Source organism: Nanorana parkeri, unplaced genomic scaffold (assembly GCF_000935625.1).
Source record: "Nanorana parkeri isolate BGI_ZX_2015 unplaced genomic scaffold, ASM93562v1 scaffold747, whole genome shotgun sequence".
Taxonomy (NCBI): domain Eukaryota; kingdom Metazoa; phylum Chordata; class Amphibia; order Anura; family Dicroglossidae; genus Nanorana; species Nanorana parkeri.
In genome coordinates, this window is record NW_017307015.1 from 1 (window position 1) to 15,643 (window position 15,643).

At 44.3% G+C, this 15,643-nt stretch overlaps 1 protein-coding gene across 1 annotated transcript in view; it reads right to left on the minus strand.

The window, feature by feature from the left end:
• Positions 1-9,387: 9,387 nt before the first annotated feature.
• The window catches only part of TRPM4 (transient receptor potential cation channel subfamily M member 4), a 115,909-nt gene continuing 109,653 nt past the window's right edge, over positions 9,388-15,643 (minus strand). The window contains exons 24-25 of the mRNA XM_018564365.1: positions 13,690-13,786; positions 9,388-9,428 (exon numbers count right to left, since the gene is read on the minus strand). Of these exons, the coding sequence (XP_018419867.1) occupies positions 13,691-13,786 (96 nt within the window). The 3' untranslated portion in view covers positions 9,388-9,428; position 13,690. The remainder of the gene's footprint in view (positions 9,429-13,689; positions 13,787-15,643) is intronic.

Here is a 15,643-nt window from a genome sequence, read left to right on the forward strand (position 1 = left end):
TTCTACAACATATTCTATGCCCCATTGGGGCGGCACAACACATATATGCATCCCCCCCAGCTCAGTACTGAGCACATTCAGTCAAATATTGACTTACCCTGTTCTCTGTCCCCGGAGATCCCAGGCCTCCTGACTGCAGGAAGCAGGGTAGGTTGGCTGATGAGAAGAGAGCCGCTGAGGCCGGGAGAACCGCACACAGTCCATGTGCCCTCGGGTACTGTCTGGTCTTGGTGCCTCACAGACAGTGTGGATGATGGGAGACTCCTCGGCGGGTGGCCCTCAATGAACAGCCCACAGATGTCTCTGTGAGGGGAGAGAGCCTGGAGACAGCTGCAGCACAGAGGTTGCATAGGGGCTGCAGGATGTGACTCCTTCCCTCTAGGCGCGCTTAGAGCCGGTTCTGCACGGCTGGACGTGAGTGAGGCACCCGCACACACAGCCTCACTCACGTCCTCCAGTGAAGCCTGTGTGACACTTACAGATCGTGCAGATCGCATAGGACAATGCGTTATGGCATTGCCGTATGCGGCCGCTGCCATAACGTATTATACTATGCGATCCGACCGGCAATTTTCTGCGGGCAGCGCAGCGGGCTCAAGGGGCAGATGCTTTGGGCCCCACAACCTTGATTGGGCCCGGGGCAAGTGCCCTCTTTGCCCTGCGTTAAAGACGGCCCTGCCTGCACAGTCTGAAGGTATGAAGGTATGTTTTATATACTGTATTAATATTTTGTCAGATACACCCCTGCTCTATCAGAGTGATGGGTGTCCTTCATTTCATTGCACAATCCCCATTAAAGCACCTTAAATTTACAAGTAGGATGCAGCCAAGTTTAAAAAATGTAGCTTTTCTCTGACATTTATTAAAGGTGGGCATACAAAAAACAAAGAAAAATGAAAACACGGTCACCACAATTAAGCCCCAGACTGAAACCCTCCGGTACAAAACTTAAATACCGATAGAACCCACACACTTCCTTCAATATGTGGCTACTAAAGTCCTGCACATAAAACTTTATTTTCAAAAAAATTGTATAAGGAAAATATGTACAAAACTAAAAAGAGCTTTATTAATTCAATATAATCAAAACTAACCTGCATTAGGAGTGCACCGATACCAAGTGCTCAGATACTTACGTCTGATACCGGAACTTCTGGTCAGAGGGAGCATGGAGCCGGCTTCCTTTCCAATCAGGAAGCCGGGTGATGGGTTATGACCCTCTTTCTGGCTTCGTGATTGGCTAGGAAGCCAAAATTGTAGAAATGTCACCAGCACACCAGTCCTTTTAGGATAGCAAAAGCTTAATTTATTGAAGTTTTTTGTCATGTGACCAAACAAGCTCTTTTCGGGACCGCACAGGGTCCCTTCATCAGGCTTTAGCATTGACAATTGTACAGAGCATTGATGAGGTTGTTGACCTCATCTTGAGTGATGTCGTCGAAACCTTCACCACCAAGTATCTTTGCCAGTCTCATGGCCATGTCGACAGCCTCGTGCTGAATGTTTCCAGGTGAGAAGCCCTTGTAGTCATGGACTCTGGCCACAGTTTCTTCCAGCATGCGTTGAGGGTTTCCTTTTTCCTCTCCTTAAGAGCAGCTTGGATGACTGACAGGCATGCTGCGATCGTAAAGTTACACCAGTAACCCTTTAATGTAAAATTCTCATCCGTGTCCATTGCATCCACAAGGTGTTGGAGAGAATTGCCTTCTCCCGCTGTTACCCTCTTTGATTGCTACTAACCAGGTGAGATTTATCCCAGGCCGCCAGGCTAAGGATAACACCACGAAAGCTATCGACTTGATCCACTGGATGAAGGAGCACAATATTCAGGCGATTTCTCTATCGACGGATGTGGAGAAGGCATTCGACAGGGTAGCCTGGGAGTATATGTTTGAGGTCTTCGGGACAGCATGCTAGGGTGGCTACGAGTCATTTATTCTAATCCAACAGGGAGAGTAAAGACAGTGGGATGTTTTTCCAATAATTTTTGGTTCTCTAAGGGAACCCAATAAGGGTGTCCACTATCCCCTACACCAGGGGTGCCTATAAGATCTACCAGTCGATCGCGATATCCTGTCTTCTCTGGATCCCCGCTGCTCTCCCCCATCTGTATGCAGCGGGGATCCGAGGAAAAGTGAAGCTGCAGTCGGCGGCGCGGGACAGAGCCGCTATCACAGCAGCGCAGTGAGGAGAGAGAGAGCCGCTCGGCTTGGATCTGACAGCCGGCGGCTTTCTCTCTCCTCACTGCACATGCTGCTGTTACAGCGGCTCCATCACCCGCCCCCCCTGAAGTGCTTTTTTCTCTTCTCCTCGGATCTCCCGCTGCCTCTGGCCCAGGAGAGTAGGGGAGATCCGGAGGAGAAGCTGAGCCCCCCTGTGCGTGGCTGAGCGGCAGAGGATCGGTACATATCAGTGATATGTACCGGTCCCCTGTGCAGGACAAACACTGGAGCGATCAGCTGATCACTCCAGTGTTTGTAAATAACTGGGGACACATAGCACTATGTGTCCCCAGTTATGAATGAACACGATGTGATTTACATCACTTCCTGTTCATTCATGAGTTTCTCAATGGGGAGAAGCACTCAGTACAGAGGCTCCTCCCCATTCAGAAACTGGTGATAGTAAATATTTTCTGAATGAAGGGGAAGCCTCTGTGCTTTCCATTCATTTAGAACAGAGGCTGCAGAAAAAGAGATTGAAGACTTTGTGTCCTCAATTTCTTTTTCTAGTTTAAAAGGGAAATATCAGGGGGCTGTTTACACCCCTAATATTTCCACGGAGCTCCCCAACAGTAAAAAAAAGAAATTAAATTACCAAAATTAAAATTAAATAAGAATTAAGAAAATTTTAAAAAAATAGTAAAAAATAAAATAAAAAATCCTGGAGGCAGGACGCTGCCTCCAGGGGCCTGTTGGGGTCACACGCCTGCTGCGGGGGCACTTTTTTTTTCTTGCCACGTGTGCAAAGGGAGCTGGCTACTGCTATGCTTCTGCGGTGCGGCTGCCGGCTGAATGTGTCAGACGCTGCAGACGGAAAGGGGCGGGACACCTCTCCCCGTGTGCAACGTCGGCCACACAAGCACCGCGGGAGGATAGGACGCCCGTGCTTCTAAAACGCACTGGAATGCGTTCAGGGGCGGGAGGGGGCGTGGGGTTGCACCGCAGCCATGTCCCCCGCCCACAGCTTGATCACCGGCACATTAGTGCCTGCATTCCGGTCCAGTGTGATCTGCAAAAATAGTGCTTGCAGCATTTTTGCAGATCGCACTCGACCGGAACGCAGGCACTAATGTGCCTGGGTTCTGGGTGCAGGCGATCGCACTGTGGGTGAGGGGCCTGGCTGCAGTGCAATGCACCGCCACGCCCCCTCCCGCCCCTGAACGCAGGTGTTTTTTCGTTGGTAGATCTCATTGAGCTCATCATTTGAAAAGTAGATCTCCAGATTAAAAATAAATTGTGGGCGCCCCTGCCCTACAATGTTTCTTTTTTGCCCTTTAACCGTTCATTAGAATGGTTCAACCCTCGCATTTGTGTGATTACAGTAGGCAGCATAGAACACAAAACGGAAGCATTTGCTGATGACTTACTCTTCTTTCTCACAGACATTTAGGGATTAAACTGCCTCCAGATCTATCGACTTAAGACGCTTCCAACTTTGCCGGACTACACAACATGTTGCGAAAGGATCTCGCTAATTGGTGGAAATTAACATTTACCTGGTTCGGGAGAGCGGCGCTTCTGAAGATGAACGTTCCTCCCCAAATTTTGTGTTTGTTCCAGACTATACCTTTACGACTGCCATGATTCTTTTTCTGCCTGCTTGCTTACCTGCTCAGGAGAACCTCCCTCCTGACATTTAGTCTCTTGGTTGTACACTCTAATTTGAGAAGACAATCTGCTTCACATACCCAATCTAAGATGCAAATGGGAACATGAACTCAATGTCACTATTTCTGAAACTTCTCGGTCTGACATTTGTACAGCTGTTCATAAATGCACTATAAATAGTAAGATACAAGAGACCAATAGGAAGTTATTGACTTTTTGGTATGGAACTCCTCACTTGCTCAACCGTATCTATCCCGTCTTACCATAATCTTGCTGGAGATGCCATGGTGATGCTGGCACCCTTTTACACATTTTCTGGTCCTGCCCACATATCCAGCGCTATTGGCGTCAGGTACATGAAATTATAGAACGAATCACAAGCTCTACAATATGATTCTCACCGGAGATTTTTCTCCTGCATTGTAGAGCAGAGTCCTTCTCAAGTTATCATAAATCATTGCATAGACATCTCATTAACGCTGCTAACCCCTATCCTCCTTTGCACCCCCACTCTACCTTTCCTTGTCTTCTCTCCCTTTCCCCTTGCCCATTTTTTTTCCTTTTTCCTCCTTCCTTTCTTCCTTCCCTTTTGCTATTCTCTCTTTTAGCCAATACTAATGAGTTCCTTCTGATTCTCTTTCCCTCTTACTCTTGAGTATCCTCACTCATTAAGTGATATGGACCAGGTGCGGAATTCGGAAGGGGAATTTCTTTCTTATCTTTTATTACTGTTCTTGGATAGTTATGTAGCTTCTCTTTTGATGCCCAATCCCGAACAGTTTCTTATGCCGATATTTTGTTACTTGACTGAAGAATCTGAGATTCACATCTTCTTAAACTGTTAAATCTATGTTGTCTTCTATGATGTTAATATGTTTTATATATATATAATTGCCACTCTCCTTTTGGACTTTCTACTGTTCATTGTTAACACTGGTGGTTGTGTATTTTGCTTGTTTGTTATTTAAACTCAAAAGTTGTTTCATTAAATAAAGAAAAAGAAACAGTCATTAAATGAAACAAACAGCTGTGTAGGAGGCTTAAAACTTGGTAACAGCCAAACTCTGTTACTAAGGGGAGGTTGTGGAAGACAGTTTCATGTCACAGGTCATACACCATGGCAAGACTGAGCACAGAAACAAGGTAGTTATACTGCATCAGCAAGGTATCTCACAGGCAAAACATTTAAAAGTAGACTGGGGTTTTAAGATGTGCTGTTCAACCTCTTTTGAAGAAGCACAAAGAAACGGGCAACGTTGACCGTAGACGAAGTGGTCAGCCAAGGAAACTTAATGCAGCAGATGAAAGATGCATCATGCTTACTTCCCCTCGACATTGGAAGATGTCCAGCAGTGCCATCAGCACCGAACTGGCGGAAACCAGTGGGACCTATGTACACCCATCTACTGGCCAGAAAAGTCTAGCCAGAAGTGGTCTTCATATAAAAGAATTGCGGCCAAAAAGCCATACCTCCGACATGGAAACAAGGCTTGGTCAGGATCAATGGTGCTCCCAATGCTGAGAAATACAAGTAGATACTTATCCTTCATGCCATACCATAAGGGTATGATTAAGGCATGTGATTAGCCCTAAATGTATTCTGCAGCAAGCATGCAGCCAATGTCATTAAGAACTAGACATGTGCACTGCCAAAAAACTTGTTTAGTTTCGTTTTAAATTCGGAGTTTGTTCGACCAATCGTTTCATTTTCGTTTCTTATTCGTTTCGTTCATTCGTTCGTTCGTTTGCAGCAAAGTGACATTTGAGGGGGGAAAATGTTTTTCTTCAACGAACGAAACGAATAAGAAACGAAACGAACATTCGAACGAACTACCACTACCGAATTTCAGAAACGGAAATTCGGATTTGTTTGCATTCGTTATATCTGTAATTCTGAATTCGGATACATCCGAATGTCCGAATTTCCGAAAATTCGTCCGAATTTCGATTCGGAACGAAACGAATCGCACATGTCTATTAAGAACTATCTTCTGCGTAAAAAAGAACAAGGAGTGCTGGAAGTGATGGTTTGGCCCCCACAGGCTCTCTCAACATCTCAACATCATCGAGTCTGTCTGAGATTACATGAAGAGACAGAAGGATTTGAGGCAGCCTACATCCACAGAAGATCTGTGCTTAGTTTTCCAAGAGTTTTTGTCCAAGAAGAACCGCACTCAATGCTTCCTCCAAATAAATCCACATTTTATTTCAATCCATGAAACAGCATACACCTTCCAAAACTCTCTCCTTACATGTTTCCCCCACAAGGTTTAATCATGGGAAATATACAAAAATGCATACGGTGAGAGCAAGTCTTTTGCCAGCACCTGGAGGTTCCTCTTTATATGGATCTGACTGCAGAATCTGAGCGGTGAATGATGGATTAGTTTTCCAAGATGTTTGGAACAACCTACCGCCTGAGTTCCTTCAAAAATTGTGTGCAAGTGTACCTGGAAGAATTGATGCTGTTTTAAAGGCAAAAGGTGGTCACGCCAAATATTGATTTAATTTGAATTTCTCCTCTGTTCATTTACTTTCCTTGATAATTGATAAAAATAAACTATTAGCACCTTTATTTCTGAAAGTATTCTTACTTTACAGCATTTTTTTTCACACCTGCCTAAAACTTTTGCACGGTACTGTATATACAATATATATATATTAGGGCTGGTAATGATTAAACATTTCCTGTTCGATTAATCAAAATTTTTTTTAATCGATTAATTATAACGCACATACACATCCAACTACATTGGCCTATACACATACAGCACAGCAATAAAGTAATAAAATGAACTAGGATCACACTAATCCAGCACGTTATTAATCTCACGTGCCCCACTCAATATGGCCGCCGCTTGAGTGGGGCAACTCAGAATAATAACGTGCTGGATTAGTGTGATCCTAGTTTATTTTATTACTTCATTGCTGTGCTGTATGTGTATAGGCCAATGCCAGGGATCCCAACCTGAAATAAGCAATTTCAGGGAGGTGTCCCTCTCATTTCAGGGAGGTGCCCTCCCCCCCATCCATGGAGGAGGGGTTAGGGGGGGCTGGGAGAGAGCACCCCCCTGAAATGATGGCAGATAGCACAGGAAGCAAATGCTTCTTTGCTATTTGCAGACTTTTTTATTTTTTTTGCAGTTGTCAGAATAAAAAAAAAAAAGGCATAGGAATGCATAGCTAGATTCCTATTGGCTATTTCACTTTGCAATAGCCTATAGCAAACTAGCTATTGCACCCGCCCCCTGCTGCTTTCAATCACCAGAAGAGGACCTGATAGAAAAATTAAGGTCCCCCTCTGCTGATTGACAGCAGCAGTGGGCGGGTGCATTAGCTAGTTTTCTATTGGCTATTGCAAAGTGCAATAGCCAATGGTAATCTAGCTATGCAATCGTATGCCTTTTTTTCTTCTTTTCTGACTGACGGTCAGGCCGCGGCTCCCGATGTCAGAAAAGAAAAAAAAAAAAAACGATCCCAGGGAAAGGTTTAATCTGCTCGATTGAGTATAGTATATTCATCGGTCAGTATGTACGCAGTGCAGAGGCCAGCGGGGGAATGTAGAGGTCAGCGGTCAGTATGTATGCAGTGCAGAGGCTAGCGGTGTAATGTAGAGGTCAGCATGTATGCAGTGCAGAGGTCAGTGGTGTAATGCAGAGGTCAGAGTTCAGTATGTAATGCAGCGCAGAGGTCAGCGGGGGAATGTAGAGGTCAGCGGTCAGTATGTATGCAGTGCAGAGGCCAGCGGTGTAATATAGAGGTCAGTATGTACGCAGTGCAGAGGGCAGCGGTGTAATGTAGAGGTTAGAAAGTACGCAGTGCAGAGGTCAGCAGTGTAATGTAGGGGTCAGCGGTCAGTATGTACGCAGTGCAGAGGTCAGCAGCGGAATGTAGAAGTCAGCGGTCAGTATGCATGCAGTGCAGAGGTGAGCGAGGGAATGTAGAGGTCAGCGGTCAGTATGCATGCAGTGAAGAGGCCAGCATGGAATGTAGAGGTCAGCATGTACGCAGTGCAGAGGTCACACAAAAAGAACAGGTACTTACAGTTGTACTTTTACTTCCTTCTTCAGGTAATGTGCCCTCTTCTCTTCCTCTCCTGGTGGTGGGGGGAGGAGGGGAGCAGTGAAGTTGCCTGCATGTCCTGAGGCGATGCCTTCAGCTGCCTCATGGTGTCTCCTGCTCACTCTGACTTTTAGTCCCACGCAGCATAACTATGCTGCCGGCCAATCGTGTGCAGTCTCCCTCCCAGCCTATAGCAGCTGAAAGGGGAGGGAGCTGCCGTCCGTGGCCGCCAGGGGGGCCCGATCGTTACACGGGCATCAAAAAAAGAATTCTTCTCCTGTAAAAACTGTCCCAGCAGGCGCCACTGCAGGGGCAGGCACTTCTTTTATCTCTCCACTTACGGCCTCTGCAGCAGAACGGCCGAGAGGGGAGAGATAAAAAAGAGTGATTACCGCTGCGGTGGCGCCGGCGGGGGGCGTTTTTAAAGGCATTAGAGAGGCCCGGGGGCAATTGCCACCCGGCTCAGTCCGCCCCTGCATATACACCCACAGAATTCAAGGCGGGGGTGGCCCTTCCCGTACTGCACGAGAGAAATTTGGAGAGTGTATGGCCAGCTTTAATTGAGAACTTAGCATGGCCATACTGTTGGCTTTAATTGTCTAGGTTTCAAAGTTTGCCTATTAGAAGGTAGAGACTGCAGCCATTTTGTGAGTGAACCAATGTGTACTAGCAAACAACCATAGTAATGACCATAATCGGTTAAAGAGTAACTCCGTTCAATTTGAGTGGGGAGATTAATGTAACTAATGTGCAAAAATTTGTTTTCAATTTAAAGTTCCCGCTCAGCTCCAGAGCTTTTTAAGGATTCCTTGGCTTGGCCTGCACCTTTCTCTTTTGTATTTCCTCCAATCCAAAACGACATTTCAAATGAAATAAAAACAAAGTGTTTATGTTGCATCTATTAAAACCTTCAAAATGTAAACTGTATTGCACTTAAACCATATAAAACTGGACACTGCATTTTTAATGTTTTAATAGAAAAATTATAACATAACATTGTATGTACATGACGGCATGAGAAGGACGTCCTGTATGGAACTAGCTGTTCTTTTGCAGTAAAGATATTTAAAATTCTATTAAAAACTGCTGCTTTGTTCACTCTGATTTACATGTTACATGATCCTCAACCCACCGCACCATTCTGTTGCAGTAGGGTTGCCCTTAGCAGTGAATTTATAAGCTGAGCATGGCTCCAATGCACAAAATGGTAGCTACAACAGGAATGTCAAAAGGCACAAAATAAATGTATCCAACTAAACTACAACATCATAAAACTACAATAGGTTTTGCTTCTTTTCATATACAGGGTTCACTTGACAGTAAAGGTCATCAGTTCAGGTATCAAAATTAAATCTGGTAATTTACATAGGACTGGAATGATTAGGACAGACAGGGCAGTTACTAGGAAAACGTGTTTTACAAAGTGCAATTTTTCACTATTAGGCCAACAAAGCTTTCAATCCAGTGCAGCACCGAATCCGTGGAGTGTTATTGTCCTATTATTGACAGTAAACAGGAAGTATCCCAGAGCATGACCTAGAAAAAGAAAACACCATTAATCTTGAAGGAAATAATTCCCTCTCTTTTATTGCATGTTATCTAACACATACATTTCAAAGCTACTGCATCAAAAATATTCTGGCTTCTATGGAAATGACATTAGGCGAGGTGCAGTGTTGTGCAAAAATGCAGCATATCTTCATTTTTACCCAAAGCACTGCAATCCAGCTCCATGCAGCATTGTGGTGTGAACAGGGCACATAGAAAACATTTGTTTTTTACGTGCCCTATCGTTGTGCCTGTGTTGATTTGCGCAGATTAACGTAGGTCAAAGTATATGTGGTGAACAAGTCCTGAAATAAAACCTGTGTTATATTTAAAGTGATCAGTGGCGGAACTACCAACATGCGGCCGCTATGGGACCTGGGGAGGAGGGGGTTGGATGTCAGTCAGGAGCAGGGCTGAGGTACTCCTCTTCAACCCCCCCTCCAAACATCAAGCCCGGCAAGCAGAAGTTAGCTTCTTTTCTCTCTATATACAAGTACTTATATATTTATATTTTATATATGTTCATAAATAAGCACAGTATATATTTTTAATTTATTTTTTAGTTTTCATTATAAACATGACCCATGCATGCTCATTAGCATTCACCAGCAGCGTTGGTCCATGAGATTTATGGACATTATGCCTTAGTGCGCTTGCATGGATGGTCGAGCCCTCGAGCCCTGCAGCCGCAGATATGCTGAATTGGTCTGTGACAATCACCGGCCTGTTGACGCAGTGCACTTGTGCGCAGGGACAAGCCCTTCACACGCCCCCGGACACCCTCCCGATAGTCCGATGAAGTTCCAAGTCCGGCTGGGCCCCGCCTCCTCCTCCACCACCGCCGTCGATCCCAGGCCTCCTCCACCGCAGCTGCTGGATGTCACTGACTCAGCAGCGGGTATGAGGAGGAACGCGCTGCTGCCCATATCTTGACAGTGGCGTGTTCCTCCTCACAGTCCAGCTACAGTCCTGCAGTCTGCGATGCCATAGCCTGCAGGGCTTTAGGGGGACCTCTTTGTTCCTGGTCCTGGCGGGGTCCCCCTGTGCCCTATAGCCTGGGTCGCTATGGCGATAGTTCCGCCACTGGCCTCCAGCATGAACACTGTAACATGGATGGTGGATGAAAATACTTATGTCAGGAATACTGGGAAAAGTGTTGATATTTATTTTAAAACAAACATTTTTATATTTTTAATTTCTAATTACTAATTAGTTCTTCCATAAGATATGCCGAAGTGTTTGTGTTGACCATAACAATCAATCTTGCACTAAAACACTGACACCTGGAATCTGCTATATCAGCATCAATACAAATTCTGTTCTAGAAGAATATAAGGGGTTATTCTTGGAAGCACAGAGAATTGGTCTTCCAGACACTTAAAAAACCTAATACCTTGAACGTCCAAAAGTACAATTTATTTGAAAAACACACTAATATTGAACTGACTTACATAGTGAAGTTTAAGAAAGACACTGGGGGGAATTTATCAAATCTGGAGCAATTGCCCATGGCAACCAATTAGCATCTCTTCAGTTTGCTCAGGTAAGAGTGCCCACACACCTTACGATAATCATACGATAATCGCGGGAAATCCCGCGATCGTACGATTATCGTAAGGTGTGTGGAAGCCGTGCGATATCTACTACTGTAAGGTCGCACGACTTTTAACTTACGAACATTTTCAAAAACCCGTCGAGCATTGTACAATGTTCGGCGGGTGTGTAGCAGGTTCGTGAGATAAAAGCCGAACGGGCCGGTGTGCGCAAGCGCACACTGCCCGTTCGGCATTGCGGTCATCGTAAGCCCGCCCCTCAGGTACGATCTGCAAGTACGGCAAGTACGATCTGCCTGTCCAAGATAGGCAGATCGTTTTTTTAATTACCTTACAACCATCGCAAGACAAAAGTCTTGCGATGGTTGTATGGTGTGTGCCCAGCATAAGACTTGAAAAAGAGAGATATGCTGATTGGCTGCAGTGCAAATCTGCTCCAGGTTTGATAGATTCCATCCCCCCCCCCACTATATCTAGTTCAACTAAGGTAATTGTATGCCTCTATAGACTTTCGAAATATCAATTTTGCCTCCTGGAAGGTATTCAGAATATGCTAAGGCTGAACATGTAATGTTTTATAATTTAATATAGGGAAAACTGTTTTTTCTGTAACCTTTCCTTACTATAGTAAAAAATAAAAACCTCAGTGGTGATTAAATACCACCAAAAGAAAGCGATATCTGTCCCCAAAAAAATGGTATACAATTCATTTTAGTACAGCGTTGCATGACGGAATAAATGTCAGTCAAAGTACTGCATCGCTAAATACTGAAAAATGGCCAGGAGAGGAAGGGGGTTTAACACCCGGGACTTCAAATGGTTAAGTGTTTTTTTCATTGACACATGTTCCCCAGGGCAGTACCCGAGTCCACATACCCTTTTTATGGCCAATAACTTGCATATAAGGCTTCTAAATGGGGACATTTGATTTTCAGAGTTCTGGTTCCATAGACTTTCATTGAGTTCGAAGTTCGAGTTCAAACTTTTTCAATGTTCTAAAGTTCAAACTTGAACCGAACTCGGGTGTGTTCAGCCCATCACTAATGATGACCATTGATATATAAAGAGTTATGCCCCATGGAGCAAGATTGGTTAAAAGTGAATATCCTTGTAAGGATTGATTGGCATTGCTTACCTCCACCAGGTACTGTATATTGCCATCAGTCACACATAAGGCCTGGTTCACACCTACGAGTTTTTGAGCAGTTTGAAAAGTGCTTTTAAATGCCCAACACAAGAAATCCCATGATTTTCAATGGCCCTGGTTCACATCTGAGCAGAAAAATGCCAAACACCGGAAAAGATACAGGAGCTTCTTTGGGCAGTTAAAAGTGTTTTTTTGCCCCATAGACTTCATTGGAAATGCCCACAAAAGTGCGACAGAAGCATGTCGAACATTTTCGTGAGTGTTTTTGCTCGTTTATACGTGCGTTCTTCCGTTGCCCACAATGTTTTATGAGCTGCCAATCAAAACGCGTGTCTTCAGGTACGCATACAAATGTGCACAATGCGCAAATAACTGCATGCTGTTGACGCACGTGCAAAAACGGTGCCACATAGGTGTGAACCAGGCCTAAGTCTTTATCTCATTATATTTGTAAGTGCAACTTCATTAGCATGTTTTCTGTTTGTGGTTTTTATTGCACTATTTTAAGAGCCCCTGGTTTGTCTTTTATAAAGAGTAAAAGTCCATTTGATGACATAGATTACCTTGATGTGCCTGATGATGTTTTTTCTATGATGCAATTCTAATATTTTTTAGTTAGTGCCAGGGGCATAACTAGAAATCACAGGGCCCCATAGCAAAATTTTGTATGGGACCCCATGATTTCTAGTTATACCCCTTGCAGAGCCCACTCGAGATCCCACCTGAGGGTGAACTTGCAGAGCCCACCATAGACTCTCTATGGTGGGCCATGGAGGGTCACCTTCAGGTGGGCTGGTCGCACTCCTTACCTGTCCGCCTCCTCTTCCTTCACGGTCGATGAAGGGCCCCGCCTCCTCCTTAGTCACCGGGCCCTGCCTCTTCCCCTGCTGCTGACCACGAGCCCCGCCTCCTCCTCCACTGCTGGCTCTCATTGACTCTGTGGAGAGGAACGCGCTGCTGAACAGATTAGTGATCACTAATCAGTGATCTGAACAGTGATCTGTGATCTGAACAGCGGTGTGTTCGTCTTCAGCCGACAGTGAAAGCCACCAGCAGAGGATCCCATAGCGACCCAGTCATCTGACCGGGCCCCACTGTGCCCAGGCCCTATAGCGGCCGCCTGGGTCACTATGGTGTTTGTTACGCCACTGGTTAGTGCATATTTTTTTTTTTTACCATATTCAATTTCCTTAATGAGGCTGCCTATCATATTAAGGACTAGCAGAGTGGATCTGGGGGCAGTAGAGCAAAACTTGACTGTTACATATTTTCAGCTGCCTATTTCCCTGGATTCACTCTGTGTTTTGACATGTCCTTTTCACTGAAGAAAAGTCTCTATTTTTATTACTTTTTCCATTTGAATTTCTCAATTTTGCAACACTTTTATAGGTATAGAGGCTTTTAAAATGTATGCTTTCCTGTATGTATAAACAATGGTAAACTGGACAATCAAGGCCTCCTAAACATTTCCAGCCTTTTCTTTCAGAAGTGGAAGTATAGATGAAAGTGGTACTTTTCTTAATGTGTAGTATTTATATGTACTGCTTACCTTACTTAAAGACTGGAGGTGGTTTAGTGGTTTTTACCATGCCACTTTCTTGAAGGGCATCAACTATCCATGAAAGCGCCTTACCACAGTATTCAATCTGCACGAAAAAAAAATAGTTCTGATAATTTTTCATGCCATTGCTTGTCACAGGGCTTTCTAAATACAACATTAAAGACAATTTCCAGCCAAAACATTTTTTTATTAGTTCTATGGAAATTTGGGAAGGTTTAGTACCTTAGAATTGCTTTTTTTTTTTGTACACACTGACAAACCCTTTTCTTTGATGTTAATTAAAGGACACAATTCCTTTTTCATGACAAGTGGCCAGCTACTGGAGAACTGACTGAATGCTAAAGTTACAAAAGTAAAAGGGGCCAGCCCGAAGGTGATAATGACCCTCCTTATTAAGCATGGCAGTAGCAATGTAGTCAAAAAATATCATAGCACCAATCAAAAAAAATAAAAATAGGGGAGGCAGCTGTGTCCTACAATGAACACTGGAGAAGATCCTTGAAGCCTAAGAACAAGAGAAATCACATGACTGCCTACAGAACCTTTTGGGCAAAATTTTCATCTGCTGCTACTACATTGTTCACATTGTAAAACTCAGAAAAGCTAAGAGGTAAGAACAGAGGACCAAGTTGTGGCTTTCTATATCTGGAGTCTGACTGCAAAAAGCCCAGGAGGCACTGAATGTCCTTGTGGAGTAAGCAGTGACGTGATCCCAATGTCTTAAGGCACATGCCTAAAAATTGTTTTACCAATACACCAGGATATTGTTGCCTTGGAAACCAGAGAGCTTTTGCGAGGCTCATCCAGGATTACAAAGAAAAATATTATTTTATTAAGTGGGCGGTGGCATTTAAGTAGACCCGAATAGATTAAGTGTTAAGAAATCTTAGGTTAACCAGAGCAAGACAATTGTAAAGAATGGAGTCTTGCAAGATAAAGATATCAGCGCTGAAATCCTTTAAGACAATGAGGAAAGCTATCTTTTATGACAGCAACAAGATGGGAATATCCATGGTAGGCTTAAAAGAGAACTATGAGGTGAGTGTTTTTCACTCACCTCATAGTTCTAGCTGACCTGTGAGAATGAGACTGTCACAGGTCGGCTCAGTAGATAGGGAGTTGAGCGAACAAATACCGGCGTTTGCTCACCTCTCGATCCTGCCACGGCTCTCTGCCGTGACAGGGGAGGGGCTGGATTCCCCCTCCCCGCTCCGATCCGCCAGCGCAGACTGGAGGGGGCGGGTACAGCTGGCTCTGCCTCTAGATAGCAGAGCCAGCTGTCAGTCACGCAGCTGGGCGGATCCAGGCACAATTGTCAGGATCCGCTTCAGCTGTGGCGTCTCAGTATACCGCGACCTGCAGCTCGCGGTATACTGAGCCTAGGGTGACGGGAGGATGCTAGTTTGTGTCCTCCCATTACCCTAAGGAGAACTATGGGGAAAAGCCTTAACCTCATAGTTCTCCTTTAAACAGTCAGTATTTAAATCCAACAGTTTAAAAGGGGTGAAACATTGTTCACAAATTAAATAAAGTTGCAAACTAAGAAATGGTTTGCCAAGTGGCAATAAAAAGAGAACCACAAGACCTAAATCTTGGACAGATCCAACGCCAACATGTCCCCTTGCCACCAACCCCCGTTGGCCATGGGTAGTGTTGTACAGAACTTTCTGAACATTGATCTTTCTCACCAGAAGAGACCAGGAGAGCATGTTTAGCACCATTTTATTTCAACGCATTAGTTACCATTTATTGATATGGAACAACAGAATAGATAAAATAGCTTAGATGTAGGTTAAATAAGCTAAACGTGATTTTAGCTAAAAATCTACATAAAACCATTGCCTCATCTCCAACAATAAATTATTTATTTTGTGCATCCTGTATATATGTACTATATATATATATAACACACGTCCAGCACACTATAGCAATAGATTTACAG